Raw genomic sequence first — 13461 nt, forward strand, 5'->3', positions numbered from 1 at the left:
ATTTTTACCAAAATGGCCCCAAGGTATGGCCATTGCAAGAGAATAGCCTTTCTTTTCATTTCTTTTCTTTTTTGCCCTGCTGAAAGCTCTTTCATTTTTTACAGGGACCAAAATGCCCCCTGCCTTTGGAGTTGTGCCCATACTTGCTTTTGCTTGCAAGAGAAGCTTCGAAGCCCCAATATTGATACATAAAATAGCCATCACATGGTATTGGACCCACTTGAAGGTAAATCCAATCTATTTATTATCTTTGTAGCCCACCATGTCAGTGGTAAGACACTAATTTTAGCCTGATACAAGCTCTCTGTGGCCCACAACAAGCGATAATGGTAGTCGTTCACTCCCAACTATTTTCTTGTAGTGTGGTCCACCTTATGTGCTGAGATGTGCCTCATTTCTTTAGCCTATGGCCTTTTAAGAAATTCCAACTCCAATGGACGAAATGGATTTAACACATACCACATAATGGGCCCCAAAGACGGTGTCTGAGGACTATACAGTAAGGCCAAATACATTGAAAAACTCCCTTTCTAAATTTTGCAATTTTTTTAGAAAGTTGCCTCCTTTAAAGCTTCCTTCATGGGACCCACTACCACTCTCCAACCCACTCCAGGCTCTAGTATTATTTTCTTCGGCGTTATTTACCCCAAAACTCTTCTTCTTCAAAGCTTCCTCGACAAACGCTCCTACACACTACTCTCCGTCGGACTATTCTCCTATGCTCCATTCTCTATTATGGGAATCAGGCTGGGTGCACATTCCTCCCCATCGGCAGGGAATTGGGTGCACATTCCTCCCCTTAACACATGATAACTGCGACCTTGACCCTTAACAAGTGGCAATCATTAAGTGCCCATAATGACACCCCACCCTTAATAGATGACAACCTTGACCCTCATGTAGTAAGGGTTTTGATTGTCATGTGTTAAGGTCTTGGTCGTCTAAGTGTACAAAACAGTCGTTTTTCCAAGCCGAAGTGAACATGAAGGCTATATGCTAAAAAACGTGATGTTGGTGGCCGTTCGCCGAAAAAAGAACTCCACTAGAGGGTGGTGGTGGGTCCCATAGAGGAAGGTTCCAAAGGAAGAAGATAAGGTCTCTATAAATTAAATTTTAAAATAAAAAAAACACTCAAATGGGTCCTCCGATCGACTTAACCCTACCTATGGGGTCCTCGAACACCGTTTATGGGGCCTATCGTGGGGTATGTGTCAAATCCACTTTGTCCATTGGAGTCGGAATTTCATAAAAGACCATGGACCAAAGAATGAGCTACACCGCAACAAGTTGGATCACACCCCAAGGAAACAGTTGGGAGTGAACAGCCACCGTTATCAGTTGTTGTGGGCCACAGAGAGCTCGTATCAAGCTAAAATTAGTGTCTTCCCACTGAAATGGTGGGCTACGAAGAGAATAAACACATTGGATCGACCTTCAAGTGAGCCCAATCACCACATGATGGCTACATCATGCATCGAGATTAGGGCTTCGAAACTTCTCTCGCAAGCAAAAGCAAGTACGGGCACAATTTTAAAGGCAAGAGCATTTTGGTCCTTGTAAAAACTAAAAAGCTGTCAGGAAGCCAAAAAATTGAAATGAAAAGAGAAGTTATTCTATTGCAATGCCATTCCTTAGGGCCAAAAATCTATTTTCCCTTTCTTTGTGACGTGAACATTGTTTAGAGTATCCTTGATATTATCAATATATCCCCGATATTATCTGTATCTCCAGCTTGGCAATACCGATAACACTAGTGGTATCAGAAATTTCAAGTATCAACGATATATCGCCAAGTACCGCCAATATATCAATATCGTTATCACCAATATTTTTGATTACGTAAATTCTATGTGCCGCTTGTATCACCAACATATCGATATCACCAATATTTTCTATTGTGTAAATTCCAAGTGCCGCTTATATCGCCAATGCATCAATGATGTTTTGATAATATCGCCAATGTATCGCTATTGCTAAAAATAAATCATTTCAATTTTTTAAGGGCGCATGGTTGTATGATGAAACACATGTTTGAATGTGTGTGTGTGTGTGCATGGATGCATGGATTCAGTGTTTTAAGTATTGACGATACCGACCGATATATCTTGTATCCAACCTATGCAATACAAAACGCACAAGTAGCCACATGTTTAATCCAGTGAGCATTTTTTATTTTCGATCCTTCTTTTTTGTAAATCATGTTAAATCAGTGTCAAATTGTTGCCAATCAATGATTTTTCATGTTTTTCATGAAAACTCATAGATTATTGGGAGCTTCGATTTCGAGATTTGTAGGAGATGGGCTGAGTTGCAGAAAATTGAAAAAAAAAAAAATTTAAAATCAAAATTTCCTAATTTCTCGCAAATCGATTGCAATCTTTGTGTCCAAACATAAAATCAAACATGCATGTAACCTGATCTAGTGATTCTTCTTTTGCTTTGAATGTATTGCTTGTGTTTCCACATGTCTTCTTACATTTATAAATTATAAAAATAGACTTTGAATATACTTGCATCAATTCAGTTAGACAACGCATAAATTAGGACCCCATACAAATAAAACCTATCATGTGCACTTTTTTTTTTTGTTTTTTTGTAATGCTTTGATTTATAAGTGTGTATTGATGTCTTTTTTAACAATCACTGAAGTTTCATTGAAATTTTCGACCAATTTCCTAATGTTTCCCCATGTTTCCAACAAGAGCGATACATTACGCAATACAATTGATATATCCCATGCATAACCGATACGTATCTATATCCCAAGGGTGCAATACATAACTCGATACGAATATTTTGAACACTACATGGATGGATGAATGTGCATGTGTTTCTGTTTATGTGTATGTGTGTATGCACACGTGCATGGATGGATGGATCATGCATGTGTTTGTATGTATGTATGTGCACGCATGCATGGATGGAAGGATGGATCCACCATTCCCATTTTCCAATGTTTCCCTAATGTTTCCCTGAGTCAACAATACATGCTTTTAGGCCCCATTAAAGGGAAACTGATTATTTGATTCCTAAATATGCAAATATGCATCTTTTCACTATTAATTGATTCTTAATTCACAAATGTGTATTTTAGCATCTCCAGAAGCATCATTGAAAAATTCCACTATTTTCCTCATGTTTCTCTAATGTTTTCCTAAGTCAGTGTTGCATGCTTTTAGACACATATTAAAGAGAAATTGATTACGTATGCATCATTTTTGCAATTATTTAATTCCCAAATATGAAAATAAATGTATTGTAGCATCTCCTTAAGTTTCATTAAGAAAATCCACCATCTCCTCATGTTTCCCCAGTTGTTTCCTTCAATCACCAATACATTTCCGGGTATCAAAGACACTATCAACGATATCGATACATGTTTCCGTATCCCCAACTAGCAATACATGTAACGATACCGATACTACAAACATTGGACGTGCATCAATAACTTATGCACTACTTTCTTACCACAAAAGCCCCTTGTGTCTTTGAAATCACGCCACACAAGACTTCTTGAAATCTTGAAGCCAATATCATTGTCAATATTTTGTATGGACTTCCAAGCAAATTTATTATCCTGAAATCCCACAAACTTTCTACTCTCACTCTCACTCTCTCGCTTTTAATCAAGGCAATAAACAAAGCACCTAGCTTACTCGCACGGGGTTTGGGCAAACAGCAAACATCATGGGTGTGCTCCCCACAGATACAAGTTCGATTCCCTTCCCCGAGATTACCCGATGCACATGGTTTGCAGGTGATTGCATGCATCTACAAGGAATAGTTTCGCCTCGAAATAAGGCGAGGACACCCTAACGTGATTAAATAAATAAAAACATAGCACCCAGCTTAATTGTTATTTTACCTTTGTCATGAAAATCATTGATTAAAGCAATCAAATCACCTTTTAGCATTTCCCATATTCCTAAATAAAAAGTCTATGGAAAAATCATCTGGTCCAAGAGCCTTATCCTTCCCTAATTCATCAATTGGCCGCTTAATTTCCTCTACAAAAAATGGCTTCTCCAAACCATCCACTTCCACACTTGGAATTGCATCAAAGCAAATATTATCTAATTTCGGTCTAGACAAATCTCCACCCGAAAGGAGATTCATATAAAATTCCACCATAGCTACACATAGCTACGTTTCTTCCTATTCCTTCACTCCCTCAACTAGTACACTTTTAAATCAAGTATTGGCGATATACTACCTTGTATTGCCAATGTATCGATTTTTCGAAATATCGCCAAAATATTGTCGAATTACGGTGTATATAAATTCCAAAAGTTGCTTGTATTGGCAATATTATTGACAATACAATCAAGGTGTTCTATATATATTACGATACGGCCATAAAGACCAATATGTATCGTTAACAGTTGTGACCGTTGCACAATAGATGGTGGTTATGCGATATGGGGTAGTTGGATGTTTGGTACCGTATCGGTTGTTATGGGGGTTGTACAATCGTTACAATGCATGATGATCGTTACTCCTGTAAGGATCCAAAACAAGCCACTTTTTTTCTATTTAAATCGATTTTTCTCTTATTTTTCCACTTTTCTCTTTCCAAAAGCTTTCCTAGATCATTCTACAACAAATTTCGACAACTTTTACTATAATTTTTAGGATTAAAACCGTAGATTGAAGTGATTTGGAAGAATAGAAGCTTCAAGGGCCATTTAAAAAAAAAAAAATCGTAAAAAAATGGTTTTTTATGCTTTTTTCCGATATCTAATTGTAATGTGTAATCATGTTCATAAATTCATCGGGCAACCAGATATAATACTCTGACCAAAGAGTGGATGGTCACACTACTATAAAAATGTTTAAAAAATAATTTAAAAAACGAATACATACTTGGAAATTTTACATTATTCTGGATTTTCTAGATATGTTTTCAAAATTTTTCGAGCAAATAATTTTTTTCAATTGGTATGGGAGTTGTAACGATCGTTACACTCATATCAGCCATTACGGCTAATACCCGTATCCAAGGTGTGCCAAAACGGTTACGTATCGGCCGTTACAGCCGCTACGTAACGATAACGGTGGGAACCGTTACGCGTTTCGGGGTCGTATCGGCCGTTACTCGATTTTGTACCCGTATCGGCTGATACGGGCCCGTATCGGCCGAATAACGGTAACTTTTTTTTCATTTTAAGCTCTATTTTTTCTGTTTTTTTTAAACCTCTTGCTTCCAAACTGTTTCTCACTCCTTCTACTATTAATTGCGACCAACCTTGGCTAGGTATTTGAGATAAAAACACATTATATTACGGATTTTCTTGAATCAAAGCTCGGTGGGCCATTTTTCAAAAATTCGTCAAAAATAGGTATTTATACTTTTTTAATATGTTTTGTTGTTTTAATCATGCCATATGATGTGTTAATCATAGTGGAACATGTTAATGTGCATTTTACAGATTTGAGGTGCCATTTAATAATTTTTTTCTATTTTTTTCTATTTACGCATGAATTTTGGCCCCTTTTTTTAAAATTCGAAAAATCAATTTTTGATGGTTGTTTTGCTGTTTTAATCATGTCATTTGATGTGTTAATCATAGTAGAACATGTTAATGTGCATTTCACAGATTTGGGGTGCCATTTTATATTTTTTTATATTTTTTTCTATTTACGCATTTATTTTGGCTCTTTTTTTGAAAATTCGAAAAATCATTTTTTACTAATTCTTTTGCTGTTTTAATGATGCCATATGATGTGTTAATCATAGTAGAACATGTTAAGGTGCATTTTACAGATTTGGGGTGCCATTTTATATTATTTTTATATTTTTTTCTATTTACGCATTTATTTTGGCCCTTTTTTGAAAATTCGAAAAATCATTTTTTAATGATTCTTTTGCTGTTTTAATGATGTCATATGATGTGTTAATCATAGTAGAACATGTTAATGTACATTTTACAGATTTGGGGTGCCATTTTATATTTTTTTCTATTTACGCATTTATTTCGGCCCTTTTTTTGAAAATTCGAAAAATCATTTTTTAATGATTATTTTGCTGTTTTAATGATGTCATATGATGTGTTAATCATAGTAGAACATGTTAATGTGCATTTTACATATTTGGGGTGCCATTTTATATATTTTTTTATATTTTTTCTATTTACGCATTTATTTCGGCCCTTTTTTTGAAAATTTGAAAAATCATTTTTTAATGATTCTTTTGCTGTTTTATTGATGCCATATGATGTGATAATCATAGTAGAACATGTTAATGTGCATTTTACATATTTAGGGTGCCATTTTATATTTTTTTTCTATTTACGCATGAATTTTGGCCCTCAAAAATAATTGCCAACACCTAAATGTAAGATATTTTCATATTACATTCATTCTAATATATCTATCATTGATAGTAGATGGTTAGAAAATTAAATATATGAATTTTGTAGTCAAATTCAGGTTATCTGGTTCATAAATTCATCAGACAGTCCGATACAACTTCTCACCAAAGAGTAGACTTTTACACCACCATAAACATGTTCCAATTCATAAATGAATGCATATTTGGAATGCTTAGAATATTCCAGATTTAATCCATATTTTTTTGCGCCGTTACGGGCCGTTACGCCCCCGTATCACCGTTACACCCCCGTATCCGTTTCGGTTTTGGAGGTCACCGTTACGCTAACTGATACCGATATGGGACACCTTGCCCGTATCGGTAACGGTGGTGACTGTTATAGCCACCGTTAGCGATACAGAATACCTTAGATACAAGTTAACTTCCCATCCAGCGACAAAAAGGGTGCATTATTCCAAGAAATTCAAGAAACATTCAAGAAAAAGAAAAAAGAAGTTTGAAATATTTTGAATCTTTTTCCAGGACTGGGAGGAGTTTGACACCTCTTCTTCATTTCTTGTGGATCCATTCTCCCATTTGCAAGAGAAATCGCATTTCAGAAGTTCAATGGGCCATAATCACGAAGGCATAAGATATTGTAATACAATGGGTTTTTTCTTTGATTTTTTCATGGATTTCACTTCAAATCCATATATGTATGCATGCATGGAAGGATGGATGGACAGATCATGCATGTGTGTGTATGGATGTATCATTATGTGTATGTGTGCATGGATCACTAGATGGTGTTGGATGGATGGATCATCATGCGTGTATTTTTTTTTAACGAATCATGCGTGTATTTATGTACATCAAGCTATTCAAAATCGGTTATGTAACCGCGACGGTTGTAACCATTACGCAGCCGACACGACCATAACAGTTGTTGCAGAAAAAATGAGTCATAATGGCCTTGTCGCAATAATGGTGGTGGCTATTATGGCCACCATTACCATTATGGAACACCTTGATGTACATATGCACACACGCATGGATGGATGGATCATCATGCATGTGTCTCTATATGCATGTATGTATCCATGCATGGATGGATAGTTAGATAGTTAGACATGTATGTATGCATGTATGCATGGATGGAGGGATACTTGGTTGGTTACTTTGTATTTGTATTATATAAACTGATTTCATTACTATTGCACTAATTTTCTACAACAACACATGCTTTTAGGCCCCCATTAAATGGAAACTTATTATGTATGATTTTTTATTCCTAAATATGCAAATGTGTATTTTGCATCTCCTAAAGCTTAGTTGAAAATTTCCTCATTTTTTCCCCACGTTTCCCCAATGTTTCCCTCAATCAGTGATACATTTCTGGGTATCGAACATCAGCAATACCGATACATGTTTCCATGTCCCCAGCTGGTGATACATGTAACAATACCAATACTAAGAACAACGGCCCCACGTACCATCATCCATCTTCTCTTGTGCCTCACATGTGCCAATTTGACACATGCCTTCATCTTCTGTCACTCCATATATGCCATATGTACCAATGTGCACAAGTGCTACCCTCTAGCTTTAAGTGCTCGCATGTGCCAAATGTGCCTCTTGTGCCACATGTGACATCATCTTCAAGCATCAAACATGTTCCACGTGTGCCACAATTCATCTTCAAGTCCCCTGCATATGTAGTGTATGCCGTATGTGCAGCTATTCATTTTCCAGCATCCCATACATACCAAATGTGAGCATCTAGTAAGATGGCAATAACCACTAGGATTTTTTTCCCAATAATTTTTTTTAAAAATTTTGCTAAGCAACAAAATTGGAAATAGGTAAAAAATTTTTGGGAAAATCTTGTTGAAAAACAAACAAGGAAAACTCTGTTTCCTTAAGCAAAGACAGAGGAAAAACAAAGCAAAGCAAATTCCAACATCAGGCAAAGGACACAGAATCAGAAAAAGACCGCAACTGCTGACTGAACTGTGCATTTTCCAACCTAATGACGGGAATCGTCCATTTTCCAAGCCACTGATCAGAGATGGTAATAATCATCAGATCAAACAGATTTTTGAGACAAGAAAAACCATGCGGGTACACTGGATGGACTGTCCAATTTGATAAATGAACCTTCCTATTATAATTTAACGAGAAAGTCTATAGGGCGAGCCATTGGTCAGACAGGATCATTTGATCAGCATGAGTTTGTCTTCGGAACTGGTTGAACTGAATGGATGGTTGCTACAACTCATTCACCATCGTACAGTTAAAACTCGGTTGCATAAAGGCACGCATGATATCTACATATATATCAGTAGAGGATGACTTCTTGCAGGCACACATTCCACAATCTGGGAGTTCTTTCTTTCGTCTTGGGCATAGCTTGGGTAATGCCCGAATCAGTAGAGGAGCTTCTTTGGGCCTGGCATGGTGGGGGTGGAGGGAAGGAGAGGAAAGCATTGTGGCGGTTGCTTGTAATGGCAATTTTGTGGGTCATTTGGGGGTCCAAGAACGACCATTGTTTCCGGAATATCATAGAAGGGAAGGATGTAGTGATTTATATAATTAAAAGGATTGTCTGATTGGGCGGTGTACATTAAGGAAGTTTCGGCTTCCTTGCCTTTATGAGCTTGTTGTGTCATGGGGTGTGTATTCTTTCGCTTCGGCATTTCTTTTATAAATGTACCATTATCTCTCTCTCAAAAAAAAAAAAAAAACTTTTCTTGCAGGCCCACTGATTCCCTTTGACAGTCATCATCATCATCTAAGCCTTAGCCCGTTGGGTCTGCTATGACTATTAGAATTTAGATGATGACATTTATGTTAGCCTATTGAACTGAAAATCTTGAGATATTATCATTTAAATGTAAATGAACTTGCAAAAGAGATGGCTACAATTGCAACAACCTAGAACAATTAGAATTTCCCAAAAAACACTTATTTAGGATGACCCACAAAGTGATGAAATTGACCAGACCCTTTGGCTTTACAAAAGAGCTGCTTCACTTTCTTCCAACACGAGACCCAATATCCACACACACAGCAGTCACCTCAAATATGGAACATAAACTACCAGGCCAAATCATAATCATCAGTTGAAGGCAAAAAAGCTCACACTGACAGATAGGTACCTTGTAAAATTTGCTCTTCAAAATAATCTCCTCCATCACTTCCTTTTTAGTTTTGTGTTTCTGAAAGACAAAAACATCATTATATGGAATCAGGCATTAGAATCGCTAACCCAGATAAGATATAATAATCAAAGTTAAATTTGTACGCATTAGATGGATTAAGAACTTGAAATCAGGTTTTGGAACCAATATATCAGATAAGATATTAGAATAAAAGATGCACATCATGACAGATATATAAATTAAGCAACCTGTAGTCATAAGATGTCACACCTTTGCTATTACAGGACATAACAAGAATCCAGCAAACAGTCTATATACCTCGATCACATTATTCTTTGAAGATTCAAAAGACATGATCCGGTATTGGGCAAATGAAAGATATGTGGATCCGTAAGGAACCAAAAGGGGCATTTTCCACAATTGACCAACTCCTGTTCAAAATAACCATGTACTGGCTCAACATTTTCTCCTAACCCCACTTCTCACAGTATAAAGTGGCTTGAATTGCTCCCCAAAAGTGTTCTCTTGTTTAACATAAAAAGACACTTAGCACTATAAGCGATTTACAGTCATCCATAATTGAAGAAAAGTATTGATGAGACAAACTTTATAAGTGAAAATTGAGAATACTCCAGTCCACAACTGTCAGAATAAAAGATAATTCAGTAATTTCGATTGAGGATATAGATGTTTCTGGAAGAGTTACACCTGCTATCACATGGAATAGGTGGTTTAGAGGTAAACCTAATGTTGATGACTGAAAGAATGATCTTAAGATAGGAATGGTGATACAGGACAATTAACCACTTGCTCTAAAAGCTCGAACTAATAGAGCATGGAGAATTAATCCCTTTATCTCATAGCCCAGGCCCCAAATCCATTGGTTCTGTGGGCCGCCCACCCCGAGTGTGCCCCTGCATCCCACAGGCCACCCCACTCGAGCCCAGTGTGAAAATGCATCTGCATTAATCACCCCCGGTGAGGAGTCTCGAACATGAGACCTCCCGCTCTAATACCAATTTGATGCAAGACAATTAACCACTTGCTCTAAAAGCTCAAACTAATAGAGCATGGCGAATTAATCCATTTATCTACTAGCCCAGGCCCCAAATCCATGGGTTAGGTCCTCGGCCGAACCCTCCTCGTGGGCTCCAAATCCATGGGTTCCGCCTCACACGAGCCGCCCACCTCACACAGTCCCCAAATCCATGGGTTTTGCGGGCCACCGACCTCAAGTGTGCTCCTGCATCCCACAGGCCACCCCGCTCGAGCCCGGTGTGAAAATGCCCCCACATTAAATGGAAGTTGGATAAGTTGCTGAAAAGAAATTTTATGGCAAAGTAAGGGTGTGTTGGATTGGTACAAGGATTTCATCTAGCCATCACGTCATTTGCCTACTCACCATTATTAGTATCTTTCCATTCTAAGTCCACTCAAACATATTTAATTTGTTATCCAATTATTTTAGGTTGACGTGCTTCATATCTTTCGCATTAGATTAGTGCATGAATGCAAACTAATTATCATCATCTTAACCTTTCTCCCAGCAATTTGGCATCAGCTTTTGAATGGTACAATGGCAATAGTTTTACAATCGGCTGTGCACCAACATCAGTTTTACAATCGCTCGTGCACCAACATCAACCTTCCTCTTTTATCCTCATTCTCGAACCGACCATGGATGAGCCTTGCACTGACAAAGCTCAAATACAAACACTGTCCATCAAGGTCTCAAGGGTCGTCACCAGCTATATGCAAACACCAAAGGGCAATTATATGCACACTCCAAACGGCAGGCAAGCAAAGAAGGCATGCCACTGAGCATGTGGCACCTGCACAATCATAAACACAAGTGCACCCACACACACACACACACACACACTGAGAGTCATGCTTGAGTAGTTGGCTGCACAAATTTGGGGGCACCCTGTCAATTCATGTTTCTCAAACACCTAACATGTCAATGTGGTCAAACCCCATACTGTGCGTAAGCTCAATTGTTGCACTATGCTTCAAAGGCAATTTGTGACCAGTAAGGTCAAGAGCCAACAGTATCGGATGATCACACTATGCACATACATATACCAACATAGTTGACTTCAAAATCAACCGATGAACACAAGAACTAAAATTACTGACATAATCTTTGAGGACCAAAACCATAACCCTAGAATATCAAGAGAATAACTATACACATGCCCAGAAGGGCAGGCAAGCAAAGGGCAATGGGTGAAGGGCAGGCAAGCAAAGGGCAATGGGTGCAGGGGGGGGGGGGGGGGGGGGGTTGGCTCTTATGTCATTACATCAACAACACACTTGAAACATTTCAAATGGAGAACATTTTAGATGAAAGCGGATATTAGAAGAAAGAAAGAAAAAAACTTCAAAACATAAACACATCAACCACCATCTGCCAATATTCCAATAAGAGGAGTCAAATCAAGAAACTTCAACACAATGGGTAAATAACGAAAGGGAAAAAAGATACGAAAACACAATCAATTGTTCTCGAAACATTATATGACCACACAAGTACATAAACTTAATATGATAATGAAAGCAGTAGAATGTTCTGGAAGTCAAGATATGGATCTTACACTTTCCTCTCCTTCCATAGGACCAGTTTCCAATGGATTATGCACACCATGAGCACTAAATTGTTTGAAAATTGATGAATTCTCTACAATATAGAAAGGAAAGACAATTAATGCCAACAACAAAAATCAGAAAGAGAGAGAAGATTGTTGACAAATATATGCACTAAAATTGTGGAATGAATTCACTTATCTAATTTTAAGCAATAACCAAAATTTATAAAAAAGAATAGAGAAGATACAACAGAAAATTGAAAGAGAAATATAGGACCAAACTAAAAAAAGAAAAGGAGTTCCCTTCAACTGAACTGCATCAGAGACACCATTACCCATCATGTTCAAAATACTTGCTCCCAATGCATGCACTAAAATGCAAACGTTAATCATATCACGATGTAGCTAATCTTCTCTATTGTGCAAGTACATGATAAGTTATCTCTACTGGTGACAAAGAAGGGAATTTCCTTAAAACTGAATGGTGACACCCACACTTTAAAGCCAATACTTTCGCTACTACCACCAGTACTTGAACACTCGCCAATTCTGAGGAAGCAGAACATATACATATGAATGAATTAGACTGTTTTTGTACTGTGCCAATCTGCATTGGAGAGGAGCTTGCAGTGTAACAGGTCAACATCCATTCAGCAGAAGCATTTGAGGCAGCTGATCTTTAGCAATCTGCACCAGAAAACAGCACATTTCTGCCCCAAATTGATATTGACTGTCAAGATAACTTAAGGACCAACTTGAACTTGCATATGCCAAATTTGTCAAAGAACATGCTATCCACCCCAAAATCGAGAACACCAAAATGTACACTTATGCAAGTGAACAAGCATAATGTTCTTAAAATGCTCAGTGAAAAAACTGCTGTATAGAATGCAAAAGTTTTGAAACAAAGGGACAACGATTAATGCATGAGGACCGCAGCTACATTGATGCTCGGGATGAATTTGATGTAAATATGAAAACATTCCACGTTCGACTAAGGCCACCAAAATGTTCCACTATCAAGTATGGGAAGGATCAAGTACAATGATCACACAAATTCCAAAATCCCAGTATATCTGTACAGCAAGGATCTATCATAGGTAGATCAAGTTTTATGTATAATTTTACAAATAGGGATGCGCAAAGGCTTTCATCTAAGGCTGAAAAAGGATCAACTAGCATCGAGGGTTAGATCATAAAGTTGTAAAGATATTGTAGCCTTGTTAAGGTATCTACAAGTGGACAGTTTTTTAATTTATTTTTTGAATAATAAGAAACTATGGTTTAAGTGAAGATACGATCCTTTTTAAATGGCATAACAGGATTCGTGTAGCTGACCCCAGTTAGTTAGGATAAAGCTTTAGATGGTAATAAGGTTTTTTTTTTTTTTTTTTAATGTTAC

The 13461-nt window shown here is 37.4% G+C and overlaps 1 protein-coding gene across 4 annotated transcripts in view; it reads right to left on the bottom strand.

The window, feature by feature from the left end:
• The window catches only part of LOC131229663 (uncharacterized), a 57176-nt gene that overhangs the window by 17198 nt on the left and 26517 nt on the right, over positions 1-13461 (bottom strand). For all 4 annotated transcript variants that reach the window (XM_058225654.1, XM_058225653.1, XM_058225652.1 and 1 more), the window contains exons 4-5: positions 12069-12151; positions 9469-9528 (exon numbers count right to left, since the gene is read on the bottom strand). In XM_058225654.1, coding sequence (XP_058081637.1) covers positions 9469-9528; positions 12069-12151 — 143 coding nt within the window. The remainder of the gene's footprint in view (positions 1-9468; positions 9529-12068; positions 12152-13461) is intronic.

This window comes from Magnolia sinica, chromosome 16 (assembly GCF_029962835.1).
Source record: "Magnolia sinica isolate HGM2019 chromosome 16, MsV1, whole genome shotgun sequence".
Taxonomy (NCBI): domain Eukaryota; kingdom Viridiplantae; phylum Streptophyta; class Magnoliopsida; order Magnoliales; family Magnoliaceae; genus Magnolia; species Magnolia sinica.